The 24,489-nt window shown below is 40.9% G+C and overlaps 1 protein-coding gene across 3 annotated transcripts in view; it reads left to right on the top strand.

The window, feature by feature from the left end:
• LOC138658122 (alpha-1-antitrypsin-like) overlaps nt 1-24,489 on the top strand; it is a 52,949-nt gene that overhangs the window by 5,070 nt on the left and 23,390 nt on the right. Inside the window, exons 1-4 of one of the 3 annotated variants that reach the window (XM_069745661.1) lie at nt 10,358-10,381; nt 14,418-15,103; nt 17,128-17,392; nt 18,041-18,188. In XM_069745661.1, the coding sequence (XP_069601762.1) occupies nt 14,422-15,103; nt 17,128-17,392; nt 18,041-18,188 (1,095 nt within the window). In that variant the 5' untranslated portion in view covers nt 10,358-10,381; nt 14,418-14,421. Of the gene's footprint in view, nt 1-10,357; nt 10,382-10,799; nt 11,058-14,417; nt 15,104-17,127; nt 17,393-18,040; nt 18,189-24,489 lie in introns of those variants that run through there. The other 2 variants (XM_069745663.1, XM_069745662.1) reach the window with 2 other exon arrangements.

Below are 24,489 nucleotides of genomic sequence, written 5' to 3'. Positions count from 1 at the left end.
AAGATGAACCCCAAAAATGAAACCTTCTGAACACCAAAGAGACACTTTGATCCCTTCACAAACAAAGAATTAGCACGCAGGACCTGAAACACCGTTCTGACCTGCTTCACATGAGACTCCCAATCATCCGAGAAGATCAAAATGTCATCCAAGTACACAATCAGGAATTTATCCAGGTACTCTCGGAAGATGTCATGCATAAAGGACTGAAACACTGATGGAGCATTGGCAAGTCCGAATGGCATTACTAGATACTAAAAATGGCCCTCGGGCGTATTAAATGCAGTTTTCCATTCATCGCCTCGCTTAATACGCACAAGATTATACGCACCACGAAGATCTATCTTGGTGAACCAACTAGCCCCCTTAATCCGAGCAAACAAATCAGATAACAACGGCAAGGGGTACTGAAATTTAACCGTGATCTTATTTAGAAGGCGGTAATCTATACAAGGTCTCAGCGAACCATCCTTCTTGGCTACAAAAAAGAACCCTGCTCCCAATGGCGACGATGACGGGCGAATATGCCCCTTCTCCAAGGACTCCTTCACATAACTCCGCATAGCGGCGTGCTCAGGCACAGACAAATTAAACAGTCGACCTTTTGGGAATTTACTACCAGGAATCAAATCGATAGCACAATCACAATCCCTATGCGGAGGTAGGGTATCGGACTTGGGCTCATCAAATACATCCCGGGAATCAGACAAGAACTCTGGAACCTCAGAAGGGGTGGATGACAAAATAGTCAGAAATGGGACATCACCATGTACCCCCTGACAACCCCAGCTGGACACAGACATGGATTTCCAATCTAATACTGGATTATGGACTTGTAGCCATGGCAACCCCAACACGACCACATCATGCAGATTATGCAACACCAGAAAGCGAATAACCTCCTGATGTGCAGGAGCCATGCACATGGTCAGCTGGGTCCAGTACTGAGGCTTATTCTTGGCCAAAGGCGTAGCATCAATTCCTCTCAATGGAATAGGACACTGCAAGGGCTCCAAGAAAAACCCACAACGCCTAGCATACTCCAAGTCCATCAAATTCAGGGCAGCGCCTGAATCCACAAATGCCATGACAGAATACGATGACAAAGAGCAGATCAAGGTAACGGACAGAAGAAATTTTGACTGTACCGTACCAATGGTGGCAGACCTAGCGAACCGCTTAGTGCGCTTAGGACAATCAGAGATAGCATGAGTGGAATCACCACAGTAGAAACACAGCCCATTCAGACGTCTGTGTTCTTGCCATTCAACTCTGGTCAAAGTCCTATTGCACTGCATAGGCTCAGGTTTAAGCTCAGGTAATACCGCCAAATGGTGCACAGATTTACGCTCACGCAAGCGTCGACCGATCTGAATGGCCAAAGACATAGACTCATTCAGACCAGCAGGCATAGGAAATCCCACCATGACATCCTTAAGGGCTTCAGAGAGACCCTTTCTGAAAATAGCTGCGAGCGCACCTTCATTCCATTGAGTGAGTACGGACCACTTTCTAAATTTCTGACAATATACCTCTATCTCATCCTGACCCTGACACAGAGTCAGCAAATTTTTCTCTGCCTGATCCACTGAATTAGGTTCATCGTACAGCAATCCGAGAGCCAGGAAAAACGCATCGATATTACTTAATGCAGGATCTCCTGACGCAAGAGAAAATGCCCAGTCCTGAGGGTCGCCACGTAAAAAAGAAATAATGATCCTAACTTGTTGAACTGGGTCACCAGAGGAGCGAGGTTTCAAAGCTAGAAATAGTTTACAATTATTTTTGAAACTCAGAAATTTAGTTCTATCTCCAAAAAACAGATCAGGAATAGGAATTCTCGGTTCTAACATAGAATTCTGAACCACAAAGTCTTGAATATTTTGTACTCTTGCCGTGAGCTGATCCACACATGAAGACAGACCTTTAATGTCCATCGCTACACCTGTGTCCTGAACCACCCAAATGTCTAGGGGAAAAAAAAGGCAAAACACAGTGCAGAGAAAAAAAAATGGTCTCAGAACTTCTTTTTTCCCTCTATTGAGAACCATTAGTACTTTGGGCCTCCAGTACTGTTATGATAAGGTAATTCAGTACCACAATGGACATAGATGTCAGAGCACATACAGTGACCTGACAATAACGCAAAAACAAAGAACGAGCTCTGAGACGTGGGAACTCTGCTGACCGCAATCCCTAATCCTCTCCAACCACACTAGAGGCAGCCGTGGATTGCGCCTAATGCTCCCTATGCAACTCGACACAGCCTGAGAAACTAGCTAGCCTGAAGATAGAAAATAAGCCTACCTTGCCTCAGAGAAATACCCCAAAGGAAAAGGCAGCCCCCACATATAATGACTGTGAGTTAAGATGAAAAGACAAATGTAGAGATGAAATAGATTTAGCAAAGTGAGGCCCGACTTTCTGAACAGAGCGAGGATAGGAAAGGTAACTTTGCGGTCAACACAAAACCCTACAAAAACCACGCAAAGGGGGCAAAAAGACCCTCCGTACCGAACTAACGGCATGGAGGTACACCCTCTGCGTCCCAGAGCTTCCAGCAAGCAGGAAAAACAAATATACAAACTGGACAGAAAAAAACAGCAAACAAAATAGCAAAGCAAAACTTAGCTATGCAGAGCAGCAGGCCACAGGAACGATCCAGGAGGAAACAGGTCCAATACTAGAACATTGACTGGAGGCCAGGATCAAAGCACTAGGTGGAGTTAAATAGAGCAGCACCTAACGACTTCACCACATCACCTGAGGAAGGAAACTCAGAAGCCGCAGTACCACTTTCCTCCACCAACGGAAGCTCACAGAGAGAATCAGCCGAAGTACCACTTGTGACCACAGGAGGGAGCTCTGCCACAGAATTCACAACAGAGCTGTGACCTGGCTATTTATTGCTTGCGTTGAGAAACACGTGATGGTGTCTCTGCGGCTTTTCTGCATGCATTTGCATATTTCCCATAAGGGATGGGGGCAGTGTTCTGGATCACTGCGTTGAGAAACACGTGATGGTCTCTCCGCGGTGTTGGATGTTTTGATCTCCCTGAGGTCATTCATCCTTATGTTTATAGTCCTTTTACCAGGCACTGCTCCTAATAGCCAGTTTCCTACTCCACACTGATGAGGGGCAAATACCCCGAAACAGCTGTCTGTGGATGGATACCATGTTTTGGCATAGGTGGTTTTCCTTTTGGATGCTGTCCTTCCCGTGGTTGTTCCTTCCTGGTGAAAGACCTGGCTATTTATTGCTTGCATTGAGATACACGTGATGGTGTCTCCGCGGCTTTTCTACATGCATTTGCATATTTCCCATAAGGGATGGAGGCAGTGTTCTGGATCACTGCGTTGAGAAACACGTGATGGTGTCTCCGCGGTGTTGGATGTTTTGATCTCCCCGAGGTCATTCATCCTTATGTTTATAATACTGTGAGCTGTGAGGTCTTATATAGACAGGTGTGTGACTTTCCAAATCAAGTCCTATCAGTTTAATTAAACACAGCTGGACTCCAATTAAGGAGTAAAACCATCTCAAGGAGTGTCACAAGAAAATGGGCAGCATGTGACTTAAATATGAGTGTCTATACAAAGGGTCTGAATACTTATGACCATGTGATATTTCAGTTTTTCTTTTTTATTAAATTTGCAAAAATTTCTACATTTCAGTCAAGATGGGGTGCAGAGTATGCATTAATGTGAAAAAAAAATAACTTTTTTGAATTTACGAAATAGTTGCAATGAAACAAAGAGTGAAAAATTTAAAGGGGTATGAAAACTTTCCATACCCAATGTAGTCACATTTTTTGCTTTTGGAGCCCAGTATGTGAAATCTCTGCTTCCAGTGCAACTGGAATTTTTTCTAAAGTCCTCTCCTCCCTCGAAGATGGTGCCAATCACAGCTAGGTAGCATCTGAGACAGTTAGATTTGTAATTAGCAGAAGAGTGAAAATTTTAAAGGGGTCTGAATACTTTCCGTACCCACTGTAAGGCCAGAGAAACATGACTAAGATAGAAGCAGAAATTTGGGTACCTATACTTATATGTGTACAGTGTTGTGATACCTGCATAATTGGGGACGCCTGGGCAGGGTTGTGAATTTCCCAGGAGTTCTCTGTCTTGGTGTTGCTTCTCTTATATTCCAGACGGATGATGTTTAAAAGCTCCTTGGTGATGATGTGAGTATACAGTTAGGGCCAGAAATATTTGGACAGTGACACAATTTTCGCGAGTTGGGCTCTGCATGCCACCACATTGGATTTGAAATGAAACCTCTACAACAGAATTCAAGTGCAGATTGTAACGTTTAATTTGAAGGGTTGAACAAAAATATCTGATAGAAAATGTAGGAATTGTACACATTTCTTTACAAACACTCCACATTTTAGGAGGTCAAAAGTAATTGGACAAATAAACATAACCCAAACAAAATATTTTTATTTTCAATATTTTGTTGCAAATCCTTTGGAGGCAATCACTGCCTTAAGTCTGGAACCCATGGACATCACCAAACGCTGGGTTTCCTCCTTCTTAATGCTTTGCCAGGCCTTTACAGCCGCAGCCTTCAGGTCTTGCTTGTTTGTGGGTCTTTCCGTCTTAAGTCTGGATTTGAGCAAGTGAAATGCATGCTCAATTGGGTTTAGATCTGGAGATTGACTTGGCCATTGCAGAATGTTCCACTTTTTGGCACTCATGAACTCCTGGGTAGCTTTGGATGTATGCTTGGGGTCATTGTCCATCTGTACTATGAAGCGCCATCCAATCAACTTTGCAGCATTTGGCTGAATCTGGGCTGAAAGTATATCCCGGTACACTTCAGAATTCATCCGGCTACTCTTGTCTGCTCTTATGTCATCAATAAACACAAGTGACCCAGTGCCATTGAAAGCCATGCATGCCCATGCCATCACGTTGCCTCCACCATGTTTTACAGAGGATGTGGTGTGCCTTGGATCATGTGCCGTTCCCTTTCTTCTCCAAACTTTTTTCTTCCCATCATTCTGGTACAGGTTGATCTTTGTCTCATCTGTCCATAGAATACTTTTCCAGAACTGAGCTGGCTTCTTGAGGTGTTTTTCTGCAAATTTAACTCTGGCCTGTCTATTTTTGGTATTGATGAATGGTTTGCATCTAGATGTGAACCCTTTGTATTTACTGTCATGGAGTCTTCTCTTTACTGTTGACTTAGAGACAGATACACCTACTTCACTGAGAGTGTTCTGGACTTCAGTTGATGTTGTGAACGGGTTCTTCTTCACCAAATTAAGTATGCGGCGATCATCCACCACTGTTGTCATCCGTGGACGCCCAGGCCTTTTTGAGTTCCCAAGCTCACCAGTCAATTCCTTTTTTCTCAGAATGTACCCAACTGTTGATTTTGCTACTCCAAGCATGTCTGCTATCTCTCTGATGGATTTTTTCTTTTTTTTCAGCCTGAGGATGTTCTGCTTCACCTCAATTGAGAGTTCCTTTGACCGCATGTTGTCTGCTCACAGCAACAGCTTCCAAATGCAAAACCACACACCTGGAATCCACCCCTGACCTTTTAACTACTTCATTGATTACAGGTTAACGAGGGAGACGCCTTCAGAGTTAATTGCAGCCCTTAGAGTCCATTGTCCAATTACTTTTGGTCCCTTGAAAAAAAGGACGCTATGCATTACAGAGCTATGATTCCTAAACCCTTTCTCCGATTTGGATGTGGAAACTATCATATTGCAGCTGGGAGTGTGCACTTTCAGCCCATATTATATATATAATTGTATTTCTGAACATGTTTTTGTAAACAGCTAAAATAACAAAACTTGTGTCACTGTCCAAATATTTCTGGCCCTAACTGTATGTAGGTAATCATTATACAGTGGGGCAAAAAAGTATTTAGTCAGTCAGCAATAGTGCAAGTTCCACCACTTAAAAAGATGAGAGGCGTCTGTAATTTACATCATAGGTAGACCTCAACTATGGGAGACAAACTGAGAAAAAAAAATCCAGAAAATCACATTGTCTGTTTTTTTTATCATTTTATTTGCATATTATGGTGGAAAATAAGTATTTGGTCAGAAACAAGCAATCAGGATTTCTGGCTCTCACAGACCTGTAACTTCTTCTTTAAGAGTCTCCTCTTTCCTCCACTCATTACGTGTAGTAATGGCACCTGTTTAAACTTGTTATCAGTATAAAAAGACACCTGTGCACACCCTCAAACAGTCTTACTCCAAACTCCACTATGGTGAAGACCAAAGAGCTGTCAAAGGACACCAGAAACAAAATTGTAGCAGCACTTCCAACAAAGTAGACACTCCAGCTCCAGCAAGATGGATAAAAAGTTGCAAATTTTATTAATCCAAAGAGGCAATAAAAGCAGAAAAATTCCTTACAAAAAGTGGACCAGACAGGTGATTGTAAGAATACGGCTACGCGTTTCGCCCTATAGCGGTCTTACTCATGCCCATGCAGCTCCAGGAATGAGCGCGCTATATCTCCCATACAGGCTTAAGACACGCCCCCCATATCACATGACAGGTTCGTAAGGTCCTAGAGCTACAAATGTCTGAACATATTAAAAATAGACTATAACATACACAACATACTAAAACACTAACAATAGTGATACATAATTTCACTTTTCTTGTTCATGCCTGCAGGATAACGAGTATTTAGATTGTAGATCCAAAAAGCCTCTCTAGTGAGCAGGCGTCTCCTTGAATCTCCTCCGCGATGTGACATATACACTTTCTCAATACCCTGCACCCTTAGAGCGGTGATATCCCCATTATGTTGTAAATTAAAATGTCCCCATTATGTTGTAAATTTAATTGTTCTTGTGTAAGAATGTGGGAGGATAGATTCACCACATTACTTTTTTCTGCTGCTACTTCTGTCTCCTCTTGTATCGGGTCATAATTTCTGGCAGACTTTTTGTGCTTCCTTCCTCCCCGTCTTTTACGTTTTTTGACGACTTTCTGAGTTTCTTTTTATTTCCTGAGATATTGCTTGTCATTGAGATGTCTGACGTACTCGCATTTGTATCCGAGGAATCAAAGTCTGTAGATGAAAAATTCACTTGTGGTCTGTTGGTTGGATTTTTTCTAGCTCGGCTGTTTTTCAGAATGGATTTCCGTGATTTATAAGATTTTTCCCATTTCCCCCATTCATATACGTAAAACGCATACAAAACCCATTAGTGGGAACACATTGCTGCACGCGGAGAGTAGCCATCCAGCCCACACAATTAGATCCATACCTGTGGGAGAATTTATTAGGTCCAAACGCAATTGCAGTGGGGAGGAGGATAAACAGAAGGAATTTAATAAATTAAACAACAAATTTAAAAACCGTAAATACCCTAGTTGTACTTTAAGAAGAGCCGCAAACGTAGTCAATAGAAAACGGAGGGAGGATTTATTAGTTCCAAATAGTGATAATCTATTAAGAAAGAAGAAGTATGACAAAAAACCTTATGTGTGTTTGCAATTTTCCTCCCAATTCAATCAAATCAAAGGTATTATCAACAGGAGATTATCTATCCTATATGAGGATGAAATATTGTCGGATATTTTGAAGGATGGAATAAATGTGGTAGCAAGAAGGGCACGTACTATTGGTGATTCAATTGCCCCAAATTCTTCCTCTGTTTCCAATAAACCCAGATCCAGTACATGGCTGGAATGTAAGGGTTTTTTTAGATGTGGGACCTCTGCATGTAGCACCTGTGCACATATACAAGTAGGTAACATTTTCCAGAATTCGGATAATACCAAAGAGTATAAAATAAATAGTTTTATAAATTGCCATACGAAAAATGTGGTATATAAGGTAGATTGCATATTATGCCAGATCTCTTATATAGGGTGTACGTCACGTAAATTAAAAACTCGAATAACTGAACACATTAGAGACGCTATTAACCCCAATATAAGAAATACAAATAAAAATATCTCTATGGTATCGAGACATTTTAATTTACAACATAATGGGGATATCACCGCTCTAAGGGTGCAGGGTATTGAGAAAGTGTATATGTCACATCGCGGAGGAGATTCAAGGAGACGCCTGCTCACTAGAGAGGCTTTTTGGATCTACAATCTAAATACTCGTTATCCTGCAGGCATGAACAAGAAAAGTGAAATTATGTATCACTATTGTTAGTGTTTTAGTATGTTGTGTATGTTATAGTCTATTTTTAATATGTTCAGACATTTGTAGCTCTAGGACCTTACGAACCTGTCATGTGATATGGGGGGCGTGTCTTAAGCCTGTATGGGAGATATAGCGCGCTCATTCCTGGAGCTGCATGGGCATGAGTAAGACCGCTATAGGTCGAAACGCGTAACCGTATTCTTACAATCACCTGTCTGGTCCACTTTTTGTAAGGAATTTTTCTGCTTTTATTGCCACTTTGGATTAATAAAATTTGCAACTTTTTATCCATCTTGCTGGAGCTGGAGTGTCTACTTTGTTGGAAGTGCTGCTGCTGGACGTCTGGATCAGGACGGGCTCCTGTGCTCCGCTGTCGATGGTCTGGTTGGTGAGCTGGCTGCGACTTTTTTAGTCATTTTTTTTTCTTGTTTTTGTATAAACAAAATTGTAGCCCTGCACCAGGCTGGGAAGACTGAATCTGCAATAGCCAACCAGCTTGGAGTGAAGAAATGAACAGTGGGAGCAATAATTAGAAAATGGAAGACATACAAGACTACTGATAATCTCCCTCGATCTGGGGCTCCACGCAAAATCCCACCCCGTGGGGTCAGAATGATCACAAGAACGGTGAGCAAAAATCCCAGAACCACGCGGGGGGACCTAGTGAATGAACTGCAGAGAGCTGGGACCAATGTAACAAGGCCTACCATAAGTAACACACTACGCCACCATGGACTCAGATCCTGCAGTGCCAGACGTGTCCCACTGCTTAAGCCAGTACATGTCCGGGCCCGTCTGAAGTTTGCTAGAGAGCATTTGGATGATCCAGAGGAGTTTTGGGAGAATGTCCTATGGTCTGATGAAACCAAACTGGAACTGTTTGGTAGAAACACAACTTGTCGTGTTTGGAGGAAAAAGAATACTGAGTTGCATCCATCAAACACCATACCTACTGTAAAGCATGGTGGTGGAAACATCATGCTTTGGGGCTGTTTCTCTGCAAAGGGGCCAGGACGACTGATCCGGGTACATGAAAGAATGAATGGGGCCATGTATCGTGAGATTTTGAGTGCAAACCTCCTTCCATCAGCAAGGGCATTGAAGATGAAACGTGGCTGGGTCTTTCAACATGGCAATGATCCAAAGCACACCGCCAGGGCAACGAAGGAGTGGCTTCGTAAGAAGCATTTCAAGGTCCTGGAGTGGCCTAGCCAGTCTCCAGATCTCAACCCTATAGAAAACCTTTGGAGGGAGTTGAAAGTCCGTGTTGCCAAGCGAAAAGCCAAAAACATCACTGCTCTAGAGGAGATCTGCATGGAGGAATGGGCCAACATACCAACAACAGTGTGTGGCAACCTTGTGAAGACTTACAGAAAACGTTTGACCTCTGTCATTGCCAACAAAGATATATTACAAAGTATTGAGATGAAATTTTGTTTCTGACCAAATACTTATTTTCCACCATAATATGCAAATAAAATGTAAAAAAAACAGACAATGTGATTTTCTGGAATTTTTTTTCTCAGTTTGTCTCCCATAGTTGAGGTCTACCTATGATGTAAATTACAGACGCCTCTCATTTTTTTAAGTGGTGGAACTTGCACTATTGCTGACTGACTAAATACTTTTTTGCCCCACTGTTCGTACTTAATCTTTATATGTACTTAATCATTATATGTATTTAATCTTTATATGTACTTAACCTTTGTATGTTAAAATATACAAAAGTGTACGCAATCATACTATTCCTTTAATTTTGTACTTAGAAATAAAATTGCATCATATCGCAAGTAGTAGCCTTCTTTAAAACCTTATCCGAACCTTACTGTTAAAAACTTGACAATACACAAGGACACTAGTTGTCTGGTACAGACCCCAAACTTTACCATTCAACTTTGCCCATCCCTACAATGGAGCAGTCAGCAGAGTGACTACTCCTGTATACGTAGAAGTTGGGAGAGATACTTGCCGACCAAACCAACATTCTTCTGTTTGCTATCTAATGTGTATTGATCAAAGAATATAGCAAATAAGGGCAGCACAGAGTTTGTTGAACGCGGAGACATCTCGAAAACAAATTATTTTAATTGACTTTGGCAAAGATGATCTCGCAGCGCGCAGGATACACGGTTAATGATTGAGAACAAAACTTTCACAATAGGATGAAGCTGTTGTCCTATATAAAGTCATCTGTCACACTTATGCCACCTCGAAAGTCTTTTAGGATCCACAAACCGTGAGTACAAAGATGGTTTATATAATGGATGTTTTTCCCATTTGCAACATTGTCGACTTTGAAGAATCTTCTCATGTTTTTCTTCTCTTTTTTTGCCTCTATAATAAGAATCATTGAATCCAGTGGTTTTCTGATGTCCCAGATCTGCCTACTCTACCTTGGTGTCAGGTGCAGATATAGCAGAGCTTGATATACCTTTAAAGGGACCCTGTCACCCCGAAAATCGCGGGTGAGGTAAGCCCACCGTCATCAGGGGCTTATCTACAGCATTCTGTAATGCTGTAGCTAAGCCGCTGATGTTACCTGAAAGAGGAGAAAAATAGGTTAGATTATACTCACCCAGGGGCGGTCCTGCTCCGATGGGTGTCTCAGGTTTGGAACAGTGCCTCCCATCATCATTCCATGACGTCCTCTTCTGGTCTTCACGCCGCGGCTCCGGCGCAGGCATACTTTGTCTGCCCTGTTGAGGGCAGAGCAAAGTACTGCAGTGCGCAGGTGCCGGAAAGGTTAGAGAGCACTACAGTACTTTGCTCTGCCCTCAACAGGGCAGACAAAGTACGCCTGCACCGGAGCCGTAGCGTGAAGACAAGAAGAGGACGTCATGGATTGAAGATAGGAGGCGCCGGAGCGGACCTGAGACACCCATTTGACTGGACCGCAGCGGGACCGCCCCTGGGTGAGTATAATCTAACCTCTTTTTCTCCTCTTTCAGGTTACATTGGGGGCTTATCTACAGCATTACAGAATGCTGTGGATAAGCCCCTGATGACGGTGAGCTTACCTCACCATCGATTTTGGGGGTGACAGGTTCCCTTTAATCTGCATTTGGAACTAGGTGATATGTATTTCCTGATGTTCACAATATTTAAAGGGTATTTCTTCTTTGAAAGAAGCATTTTGTTAGAAGGATGAAACAATGGGGGACATAAGGTATTATATTGGGGTCTATGGAAACTTTTAGGCTGTCCTAAAAACGCACTGATGGCCAAAGTAATTAAAGCACCCAAATCCACATGTCTCATCTTGCAATTAAAGGGGATATCTGTGACTTTAAAACAATGTCCATAGTCACTAAGAGGCATGTAGTTATTAACAGAGGCAACAACTTGCAATGTTGTACCCGATGCCAGTCTTTCTTTGCTCCTGCCAGAGATTCAGCTGGCTCCCCGTCAACAGAGCAGCGGTTTCTCTTTCTGTTGACATGACAGGACTACTGTTGTCATGCTGATTGACATCTGGCTTCCCATAATTAGGCAGCAGGAAGCAAGCTGTCAATTAGCATGATACCAGTAGTCCCATCATGTCAACAGGAAAAGAAACTGCAGCTATGTTGACTTGGCGCCAGATGAAGTCTGTGACGGTGGAGAACGGTCCAGGGCACAACAGGCAAGTGAATAGCAACTAGAAATCAGTGAACCTAAACAGTAAAGTTCGGGGTCCATACCGAACACCTACTGATTGGACACAGACACTGAACACGGACTTCACCAGGAAGTCCATGTTACTATTCGTGTTCGGTCTCCCAAACATCAGGTGACTTTATTATTTACAATTTAAGTATTTTATTTTATACAAAAACAAAACACACTTTTACTTTTATATTTAAAAATAACAAACACAGTTATGCTCACCTAATGCCCATTCCATTGAAGCCATGATCTCTTGTAAAAAAAAAAAACAAAATAGAAAGAAGCATATCCCTCACCTGTTCATCGTTCTTTCCCATGCCATAATCCATGTCTGGGGGATAAACAGTTTTCAAACTTGGTGGTTCCAAGATGCGACCATCCAGGCTGAGAACCACTGATGAATGAGCTGCTGAGAGCGCATCATCGCGGTTGCTGCACATCACTGAGGTTCCCAGCCAGGCAAATGAACTGTGGTGACCTCGGTGAGTTCACCGCTAGCATACTGCTGCAGCCGTGAGTTTACCACAGTTTTTCTCACCAGGAACTGAGGTCAACTCACTGCTGCACTGTGAGATTTTTTTCTCACTGTACTATAGGTAATCTCACCGAGGTCACCAGAGTACAGGGGCCCGGCTGGGAATGCACAGTCCATTTTGAAAACTTTTTATTCCCAAACATGGATTATGGCATGGGAAAAAAACGATGGACAGGTGAGGAATATGGTTGCTTTTATTTTTGTTTTCTTACAGGAGACATTGGATTCAGTGGAATTAGGCGTTAAATGAGTATAACTGTATTAATTTTAAATAAAAAAGGAAAAGTGTTCTTTTATTTCAAAACGGACTTTATACTTGCTGTCTGTTTCTTTAGAATACAACTATAGGATTAGTAATGGATAAGTGTCTTATAGACGCCTCTCCATTACTCATCCATGGACTTTATGTCACTTGACAATACAAAGATGACATCAACTACAGAAATATGAACCCCACTTGCTGCTGCAACAGAGCAAGTGGGATTAGCCGGGCAAAGTGACAGAATTGGCGCATCTAATAGGGCTGCTATTTTTAGGCTGAGGGGGGTCCAATATCCATGGCCCCTTACCAGCCTGAGAATACCAGCCACTAGCTGCCTGCTTTAGCTTGGCAAATTGTCAAAAATGAAGGGGATCCATCGCTGTTTTTTAAAAATCATTTATTTAAATAATTAAAAAAAAACATCATGGAGACCCCTTTATTCTTGATGGCCAACCTTGATAATGCTGACAGTTGAGGGTTGCAGCCCCCAGCTGTCAGTTTTACCTGGCTGATTATCAAAAATACAGGGGAACACATGCTGTGTTTTTTTTTATTTATCTGTTTTTAGCACAGGCGCCAGCTGATGAATACTCCCATCAATCGCCCCCTGCTTTCGCTGTTTTTAGCGGCAGTAGGCACTGGCAGTAGACCCATCAGCCGATGCCATTGACTGGGAGTAAACTTTTAACCTCCGATCATTTGACTGCGTGGGAACTGCGGCTCCTTGACCAGCGCTAATGATTTTACTGTTGATCAGAGGCATTGTTTGCTATGCTGTCATGCACATGACAGAGTGGCAATCACTGGATGTTCGGGCCCTACATTTAAATAACCAGCATTTGGGTACTGTTTTGATATCTGAACCAAATTTTTTTTAACTGTTTGGCCAAACCCATACATCCAGGGGTTTGTCCATTTCTAGCAGGAACTACTTGCCTGTTAGTGCTTAAGCACATTTTTTGTTTTTCTCAAGTCCTGGATATATCCTTTACTTTTTTGTACAAGGAAATGTTTGTTGGTTATATATGGAGATGGCTTCTCTAAGTAAGCACCTGTTCACACCTGTTTTCTGTTTCAGTGTGCTGGTCAGTCTTTTTGATATTTGTATACATTGGCTCTCTGACTGAGCACTCCACCCCTCAGCCTCAGGCGTTTTTAATTACAGCAGGATCCTACCTTCACATAGAAATGCAGACTTTAGTCTAAGAGAGGATTCACATTAAATGAGTTACCAGCAAGGAGAATCGCTTTATCATGGCTGTCAGGTACACATGAATTGGCCAATTTATTTGCTCATTTAAATCTTTTTTTTATTTCTTCATTTGTTTTTCTTTTGTTCGTTATCCTGGGTGTGATTTGGGGTTTACAGCTTTAAAAAACAAAATCACTAAACTTTTAAGCAATCATGTTGCAGCCCCATCCCCCTCCAGTAATATTATGCACATCAGAATTTTTTTTTAGCAAATTTGTTATATTTTAGTAGAACGTGCAACTTTTGAGCTTAAAAGTTGGAAAAAAGTTTACAGTCAAATATGTAGCACTTTTTTTTTTTATTCTTCAAAAGATTCATAAACCGCATACCCCATTTTGAAAAATTTGACTAAAAAAGGTCAAGAAATACCAGTAGACAAGCGGAAAAAAAGTTTAAATAAAAAAGTGCAAATGATGAATCAGGCTCAAAGTGTTCCAACAGCCAAACAAAAATACCTAAATGATACAATAAAAGACCCCATTGCTAATTGATTAATGCAAGGTGATAATGGACGGTATATAGATAACATTTTTTATATTCAGTATAATCTGACTCATAGTGAAATGTTCTTTTTTCAGAAACATGAGGTTCTTGCTGGTTTTGGGAGTGGCTCTCCTTTTTACACTGGCTTTTGCTGATCATCATGAGGGCGATCATAAACATAGCAATGACCACCATGATCACAAAGATGGCCATATCAAGAACGGGGAAAATCAAAGCAAGGAGCACCATCAACACTATAACAAATCCATGCTTAGCCACAAGGTAGCTCAATACAATTCAAAATTTTACTTTGACCTGTATCGGCAGGTGGCTCTAGATCATCCTTCTGAGAACATTGTCTGCTCCCCAGTCAGTGTTTCTATTGCATTTGCTGTCCTGTCTCTTGGCGCTAAGGCTCAGACCCACTCACAGATCATTGATGGACTCAATTTCAATATTTCGGAGACCTCAGAACAAGAAATCCATGAAGGTTTCCACCATCTTCTGTATCTCCTTAATAATGCACACAGTGAGCTGCAGCTCAGTGGTGGGAACGCGCTCTTCATCTCCAAGGAACACAAGATTCTCCAGACATTCTTAGATGAGGCCAAGAAATTCTACTACTCTGAGGCGTTCTCTACTGACTTCAAAAATGAAGGAGAAGCAAAAAATCAGATCAACAGTTACGTGGAGAAGAACACCCATGGCAAGATCGCCGAGCTGCTGGACAGTGTAGACCAGGACACCATTATAGTCCTCATCAACTACATTTATTTCAGAGGTAATTATAATTTAACACATCGGCCACCACACATGGTCATATTAATGCTGCTTTCACCCTCCATCCACACTCAGTAGGACCCTTGTTGGAGACTTCCTCTAAGAGGGAAATGTTGAAACAAGAACCTTTTCCGCACTAGTAAACCATCCTGCACTATCACCGGGTCCTTACACTAACATTTCGGTAAAGTTTTATTATAAGTTCCACCGGTATTCACAGTGGAAAATGAAATGCTAGGTGAAATCCCAAGAAACAATGAAAACCCTATATTAAGAGTCACCAATCTAACCCAAGAAGAGGTGCGAAACCGGCTAAATAAGATTAAAATAGATAAATCTCCAGGTCCGGATGGCATACACCCACGAGTACTAAGAGAACTAAGTAATGTAATACATAAACCATTATTTCTTATTTTTAGTGACTCTATAGCGACAGGGTCTGTTCCGCAGGACTGGCGCATAGCAAATGTGGTGCCAATATTCAAAAAGGGCTCTAAAAGTGAACCTGGAAATTATAGGCCAGTAAGTCTAACCTCTATTGTTGGTAAAATATTTGAAGGGTTTCTGAGGGATGTTATTCTGGATTATCTCAATGAGAATAACTGTTTAACTCCATATCAGCATGGGTTTATGAGAAATCGCTCCTGTCAAACCAATCTAATCAGTTTTTATGAAGAGGTAAGCTATAGACTGGACCACGGTGAGTCATTGGACGTGGTATATCTCGATTTTTCCAAAGCGTTTGATACCGTGCCGCACAAGAGGTTGGTACACAAAATGAGAATGCTTGGTCTGGGGGAAAATGTGTGTAAATGGGTTAGTAACTGGCTTAGTGATAGAAAGCAGAGGGTGGTTATAAATGGTATAGTCTCTAACTGGGTCGCTGTGACCAGTGGGGTACCGCAGGGGTCAGTATTGGGACCTGTTCTCTTCAACATATTCATTAATGATCTGGTAGAAGGTTTACACAGTAAAATATCGATATTTGCAGATGATACAAAACTATGTAAAGCAGTTAATACAAGAGAAGATAGTATTCTGCTACAGATGGATCTGGATAAGTTGGAAACTTGGGCTGAAAGGTGGCAGATGAGGTTTAACAATGATAAATGTAAGGTTATACACATGGGAAGAGGGAATCAATATCACCATTACACACTGAACGGGAAACCACTGGGTAAATCTGACAGGGAGAAGGACTTGGGGATCCTAGTTAATGATAAACTTACCTGGAGCAGCCAGTGCCAGGCAGCAGCTGCCAAGGCAAACAGGATCATGGGGTGCATTAAAAGAGGTCTGGATACACATGATGAGAGCATTATACTGCCTCTGTACAAATCCCTAGTTAGACCGCACATGGAGTACTGTGTCCAGTTTTGGGCACCGGTGCTCAGGAAGGATATAATGGAACTAGAGAGAGTACAAAGGAGGGCAACAAAATTAATAAAGGGGATGGGAGAACTACAATACCCAGATAGATTAGCGAAATTAGGATTATTTAGTCTAGAAAAAAGACGACTGAGGGGCGATCTAATAACCATGTATAAGTATATAAGGGGACAATACAAATATCTAGCTGAGGATCTGTTTATACCAAGGAAGGTGACGGGCACAAGGGGGCATTCTTTGCGTCTGGAGGAGAGAAGGTTTTTCCACCAACATAGAAGAGGATTCTTTACTGTTAGGGCAGTGAGAATCTGGAATTGCTTGCCTGAGGAGGTGGTGATGGCGAACTCAGTCGAGGGGTTCAAGAGAGGCCTGGATGTCTTCCTGGAGCAGAACAATATTGTATCATACAATTATTAGGTTCTGTAGAAGGACGTAGATCTGGGGATTTATTATGATGGAATATAGGCTGAACTGGATGGACAAATGTCTTTTTTCGGCCTTACTAACTATGTTACTATGTTACTATGTAAGTCAGTCAGACATTTCTTTGATTTTAGGTAATACCTGCCACATAATATCACAACCACCATCATCCCATTCAGTAATATAATCAGTTATCTTTTTATATCTTCATAGGGAAATGGAAACAACCATTTGAGGAAGACTGGACAGAAGAGGGAGATTTTCATGTCAGTGAAAATACAACTGTGAAGGTGCCGTTTATGACCAGAATAGGAGCTTACGATGTGGCTTTTACTGATGAGGCCACAGTGGTCTCCATACCTTATGAAGGAGATGTCAATGCCTTATTCATCTTGCCGAAGACGGGAAAGTTACCTGAAACAGAACAGAAGTTTAATAAAGAAACAATTCTAAAGTGGAAGAAATCGATGAATAGGCGGTAGGGAAAAGAGTATCCACCTGTCTTTCATCTCATATGTATCTACAGTGTTTACCTATTTCTCTGTCACATACTGAGTTTTGCCCATTTTAAGATAGCATTAGTATGTAATAATGCTGTTTTTCTTGCCCTAACTAAAAAGGGAGTTGTTGCCGTACTCAGCCATTAGGGAAGTTATGACGGACAGTCTATAGTCATCCGGTCACCCACTATAAATGTGTACACTGCCTCTTCCTTACTCTCCCTTTTTTCTCTATTCTTTGAGCTTCTGTCTCTCTTGTATATTCATCTCTTATAATAAAAACCTTATGCATACTTTTTTCAATCTTAGAGTAATTTGGGGTAACTGCTATAGTGAGGTAGTGATCCCCATATGTCAGAATCAAGAAATGAAATCCCTCTCATGGCATTTCCATTTCTTCAAGGCAAGACGCAGCCTGAAACGACAGGATGATACATTATATATACAGTATGACAATTTACAGATTGTCCGCCCTTCTCATATAAGAACCCTATTATGGATACATTATACAGTATATACCTGTAGGGAGGTGGGTTGTTTTATTACAGATCTGTCCTGGTTTGGATGTTTATGAAGCATCTGCACATTATCTTATCTATGATTCTGTTCCTTTTTATTGTTCACAGTGTGGTGGACTTATTCCTCCCGAGATTCAAGATCTCTGGCACTATCAACCTCAAGGAAACATTAAGAAAGATGGGAGTAATAGATGTCTTCTCCAACAATGCTGATCTGTCTGGTATCACCGGAGACGCCAATGTAAAGATTTCTAAGGTGAGATTGATCGAACTAACTATTATTTACTATCTATCTATCTATCTATCTATCTATCTATCTATCTATCTATCTATCTATCTATCTATCTATCATCTATCTAAACTATAGATATATATTATCTATCTATCTATCTATCTATCTATCTATCTATCTATCTATCTATCTATCTATCTACTGTATCTATCTATCTGTCTACCTATTATCTATCTATTATCTATCATGTATTACACTGGGGAACACAATTTTTTAAGAGTTAGGTCAGACAACTGTTCTTAACTAATTTTTGGATGCTGAATCCAGAAATGATCTCAGTTTTTCTCTATCACGTCAAGTTTTTGAACTATAAGATTTTTGTCTTCTCAAAACTATGTAAACTACTGTACCTAAAAAGTGTTTTTTTTAAATAGTACAAATATGAACAAAAAATAAAATATATAAGAAATAGGCATGACAAAGTTGTGACTACTCTTACAAGTTGCCACATAGCTCTATATGAGTCGAATTGTAATCAGATAACAAGTCTTATTACAGATATCAGTGCAATTGTGCTTCTCTGGCAGGTAAGTTGTGTAGGAAAAACTTGACGTGCTAGAAAAAACCTGACTACATTTTTGGAATCAGCATGCCAATTTTAGTATAAATCAGCTCAAAAACCTAACTCAACAGAAATTTTTTTTCAAATTGTTCCCCTGTGTTATCTATCTATCTATCTATCTATCTATCTATCTATCTATCTATCTATCTATCTATCTATCTATCTATCTATCTATCTATCATCTATCTATTATCTATATATCTGTTATAGTCCGAGAGAGGCATATATAGTAGAACAGGGACCCATCAGAGGAAGGTCACCTTGCCGTGGTTGATGGGCATACATGAATTGGCCAATATATGCGCTAAAGAACCTTCATTTTCATTAATTTCCATAAGTTTAAAAAAAATATATTTTTTTGTAGGAAAATCTAGATTGAATGTTTTTAATGTTTTTCTGTGTTTTCAAATGGCCTAAACTTATGCATAGTGCTGCTGTGCTTTCTTCTTTTTTCTATGTATTATCTATTATCTATCATCTATTGCCTATTATCTATCTACTATCTATCTATCTATCTACAGTGAGGAAAAAAAAGTATTTAGTCAGCCACCAATTGTGCAAGCTCTCCCACTTAAAAGATGAGGCCTGTAATTGACATCATAGGTAGACCACAACTATGAGAGTCAAAATGAGAAAACAAATCCAGAAAATCACCTTGTCTGATTTGGCAATATTTAGTTTGCAAATTATGGTGGCAAATAAGTATTTGGTTACCTAAAAACATGCAAGATTTCTGGCTCTCACAGACCTGTAACTTCTTCTTTAAGAGACTCCTCTGTCCTCCATTCATTACCTGTAGTAATGGCACCTGTTTGAACTTATCAGTATAAAAGACAACTGTCCACAACCTCAAACAGTCACACTCCAAACTCCACTATGGTGAAGACCAAAGAGCTGTAGAAGGACACCAGAAACAAAATTGTAGCCCTGCACCAGGCTGGGAAGACTGAATCTGTAATAGGCAAGCAGCTTGGTGTGATGAAATCAACTGTGGCAGCAATAATAAATTAATGGAAGACATACAAGACCACTCATAATCTCCTTCAATCTGGGGCTCAACGCAAGATCTCACCCCGTGGGGTCAAAATTATCACAAGAACGGTGAGCAAAAATCCCAGAACCACACGGGGGGGACCTAGTAAATGACCTGCATAGAGCTGCGACCACCACAACAAAGGCTACCATCAGTAGCACAATACACCACCAGGGACTCAGATCCGGCAGTGCCAGACATGTCCCCGTGCTTAAGCCAGTGTATGTCTGGGTCCATCTGAAGTTTGCTAGAGAGCATTTGGGTTATCCAGAAGAGTATTGGCAGAATGTCTTATGGTCTGCTGAAAACAATGTAGAACTGTTTGGTAGAAACAAAACTCGTCGTGTTTGGAGAAGACAGAATGTTGAGTTGTTTTCAAAGAGCACCATACCTACTGTGAAGCATGGGGGTGGCAACATCATGCTTTGGGGCTGTTTCTCTGCAAAGGGACCAGGATGACTGATCCGTGTACATGAAAGAATGAATGGTGCCATGTATCATGAGATTTTGAGTTCAAACCTCCTTCCATCAGCAAGGGCATTAAAGATGAAACATGGATGGGTCTTTCAGCATGATAATGATCCCAAGCACACCACCAGGCCAATGAAAGAGAGGCTTCCTAAGAAGCATATGAAGGTCCTGGAGTGGCCTAGTCAGTCTACAGATCTCAACCCCATAGAAAACCTTTGGCGGGAGTTGAAAGTCTATGTTGCCCAGCCACAGGCCCAAAGCATCACTGCTCTTGATCTGCTCTAGATCTGCATGGAGGAATGGGCCAACATACCATCAACAGTGTGTGCCAACCTTATGAAGACTTACAGAAAACGTTTGACCTCTGTCACTGCCAACAAAGGATATATAACAAAATATTGAGATGAACTTTTGTTAATGACCAAATACTTATTTTTCCACCATAATTTGCAAAATAAATCTTGCTAAATCAGACAAGGTGATTTTCTGGATTTGTTTTCTCATTTTGACTCTCATAGTGGTGGTCTACCGATGATGTCAATTACAGGCCTCTCTCATCTTTTTAAGTGGGAGAACTTGCACAATTGGTGGCTGGCTAAATACTTTGTTTCTCCACTGTAACTGTCTATCTATCTATCTATCTATCTATCTATCTATCTATCTTTAAAAAAGCACAATAGCACTCTGTGAATGCCAAGACATATAGTGTCAATGGTAATAACTTCCAACCATTGTCCCTCAGCAAGGTGTACTTACAAAAAAGTGAAGGTTCTTAGCACATAAACTGGCCAATTCACGTGTGCCCATCAACCACGGCAAGTAGACACTTCTCTGATGGGTCCTATAAAAACCTTTCCCTATCCAACTGTACATGGTACATGCCACTTTCGAGCTAGAAAGCATACAATAATAAACAAACATGTCTCTCCTAGGCTGTAAGCCTACAATTTGAATAGGCAAGTAGAATTGGTTAAGAACACCTGCAGGTCAATGGGAGGAGTGCAGTGTCAGAGCAGAGGGAGTCACACCTTCCAAATTAGCTATACAAAAAAACCTGACCAGCACCTCCTACATGTGAATAGTGCAAGCTGTAGTGACATCATCAGAGAAGTGTCACCTTGCAATGGTTGATGGGCAAACATGAATTGGCCAATTTATGCGTGAAGAACCTTCACTTTTTTTGTAAGTACATCTTGCTGAGGGACATTGCGGTTGGAAGTTGTTATTTCCATTGACACTATATGTCTTGGCATTCACAGAGTGCTGCTGTGCTTTTTTATATATATATTTTGTAGTCACTACAGGTTGCACCTATTCACAATTGGGAGGTGCTGATGATTTTTTTGTATATCTATCATCTATCTCTCATATCTATTATCTATCTATTATCAATCATCGATCTGTCTATTATTATTATTGTTCTATCTATTCATCTATCTATTATCTTTCCATCATCTATCTATCATCTATATATCAACTATTATATATCTATCATCTATCTAATATCTATCTATTATCTATCTATAATCTATCTCTCTATTGTCTATCTATTATCTATCTACAACCCAAGGCAAAAATTATGGAATCACCGACCTTGGAGGATGTTCATTCAGTTGTTTAATTTTGTAGAAAAAAGGCAGATCACAGACATGGCAGAAAACAAAAATAATTTCGAATGGCAACTTTCTGGCTTTAAGAAACACTAAAAAAAATCAAGAACAAAAAATATGGTAGTCAGTAATGGTTACTTTTTTTTAACTAAGTATACAGTAGGGGACAAATTATGGAATCACTCAATTCTGAGGAAAAATATTATGGAATCACCCTGTAAGTTTTCATACCCAAATATAACACCTGCATCAAATTAGATCTGCTCATAAGTCTGCATCTAAAAAGGAGTGATCACACCTTGGAGAGTTGTAGCACCAAGTGGACTGACATGAATCATGGCTCCAACATGAGAGATCTCAATTGAAACAAAGGAGAGAATCATCAAGCAATGCTGCAAAAGATGTTGGTTGTTCAGTCAGCTGTGTCTAAAATCTGGACCAAATTCAAACAACATGGGAAGGTTGTTAAAGGCAAACATACTAGTAGACCAAATATACTTTAAACCAAAAACCAAGGAGAAGAATCTACCCCAATAATAATATGGGTTTTGAAGTAGATACAAAGACCTAAACAAAAAAACTACTTGAAAAAATATTCAAAAACACCAATCATATAAAAACTAGGGTTGAGCGAAACGGGTCGTTCATTTTCAAAAGTCGCCGACTTTTGGCAAAGTCGGGTTTCATGAAACCCGATCCGACCCCTGTGCGGGGTCGGCCATGCGGTACGCGACTTTCGCGCCAAAGTCGCGTTTCAATGACGCGAAAAGCGCCATTTCTCAGCCAATGAAGGTAAACGCAGAGTGTGGGCAGCGTGATGACATAGGTCCTGGTCCCCACCATCTTAGAGAAGGGCATTGCAGTGATTGGCTTGCTGTCTGCGGCGTCACAGGGGCTATAAAGGGGCGTTCCCGCCGACCGCCATGTTACTGCTGCTGATCTGAGCTTAGGGAGAGGTTGCTGCCGCTTCGTCAGAAGCAGGGATAGCGTTAGGCAGGGTCCATTAACCACCAAACCGCTTGTGCTGTAGCGATTTCCACTGCCCAACACCACCTTCGGTGTGCAGGGACAGTGGAAGCTACATTTTTTTTTTTTTTCCCCTCAGCGCTGTAGCTCATTGGGCTGCCCTAGAAGGCTCCCTGATAGCTGCATTGCTGTGTGTACGCCGCTGTGCAAACCAACTGCTTTTTTCAAAGCACAAATCCTCTTGTTCCTTCCTTTCTGCACAGCTATCTTGTTTGTTTGTCCACACTTTTTATTTAATTTGTGCATCAGTCCACTCCTTATTGCTGCCTGCCATACCTGGCTGAGATTACTGCAGGGAGATAGTAATTGAAGGACAGTTCCTTTTTTTTTTTTTTGTGGGAGATTAAGATTGGCATTTCTGCTAGAGTGCCATCCCTGTCTGTGCCATCTCTCACTCAGTGGGCCATAGAAAGCCTATTTATTTTTTTGCTTGATTTGGGTTCTAAAATCTACCTGAAGAAATCACTACATCAATCAGTGGGAGAAAAATATTGGCCTCAGGGCTTGTGTGCCACTCCTGACTCCTGTGTGTGCCATCTCTCACTCAGTGGGCCATAGAAAGCCTATTTATTTTTGTTGCTTGATTTAGGTTCCAAACTCTACCTGAAAAAATCACTACATCAATCAGTGGGAGAAAAATATTGGCCTCGGGGCTTGTGTGCCACTCCTGACTCCTGTGTGCATCATCACTCACTCAGTGGGCCATAGAAAGCCTTTTTTTTTTTTTTTGCTTTATTTGGGTTCTAAATTCTACCTGAAAAAATCAATAAATCAATCAGTGGGAGATTAATATTGGCCTTTGGGCTTGTGTGCCAGTCCTAAGCGTGCCATCTCTCTCTCTCAGATAGTGGGCCATAGAAAGCCTATTTATTTTTTTTATTGGGTTTATAAATTTTCCCTGAAAAAAAAAAAAAAAAAGTGGGAGATTAATATTGGCCTCTGGGCTTGTGTGCCAGTCCTGAGCGTGCCATCTCTCTCACAAATAGTGGGCCATAGAAAGCCTATTTATTTTTTTTTTTTTGGTTTTATAAATTCTCCCTGAAAAAAAAAAGGGAGATTAATATTGGCCTTTGGGCTTGTGTGCCAGTCCTAAGCGTGCCATCTCTCTCTCTCAGATAGTGGGCCATAGAAAGCCTATTTATTTTTTTTATTGGGTTTATAAATTTTCCCTGAAAAAAAAAAAAAAAAAGTGGGAGATTAATATTGGCCTCTGGGCTTGTGTGCCAGTCCTGAGCGTGCCATCTCTCTCACAAATAGTGGGCCATAGAAAGCCTATTTATTTTTTTGGTTGATTTGGGTTCTAAATTCTACCTGAAAAAATCAATAAATCAATCAGTGGGAGATAAATATTGGCCTCTGGGCTTGTGTGCCACTCCTGACTCCTGTGTGCGTCATCTCTCACTCAGTGGGCCATAGAAAGCCTATTTTTTGTTTTATTTGTTTTCTAAATTCTCCCTGAAAAAATCGTTTTATTTTATTTGGTTTCTAAATTCTTCCTGAAAAAATCATTTTTTTTTATTATTTTTTTTTTCTAAAGTCTCCCTGAAAAAAAAAAAAAATCAA

The sequence above is a fragment of the Ranitomeya imitator genome, chromosome 1 (assembly GCF_032444005.1).
Source record: "Ranitomeya imitator isolate aRanImi1 chromosome 1, aRanImi1.pri, whole genome shotgun sequence".
NCBI classification, from domain to species: Eukaryota; Metazoa; Chordata; class Amphibia; order Anura; family Dendrobatidae; genus Ranitomeya; species Ranitomeya imitator.
Note: the sequence above shows the minus strand (reverse complement) of the source record. Positions and strands in the feature narration are given on the sequence as shown.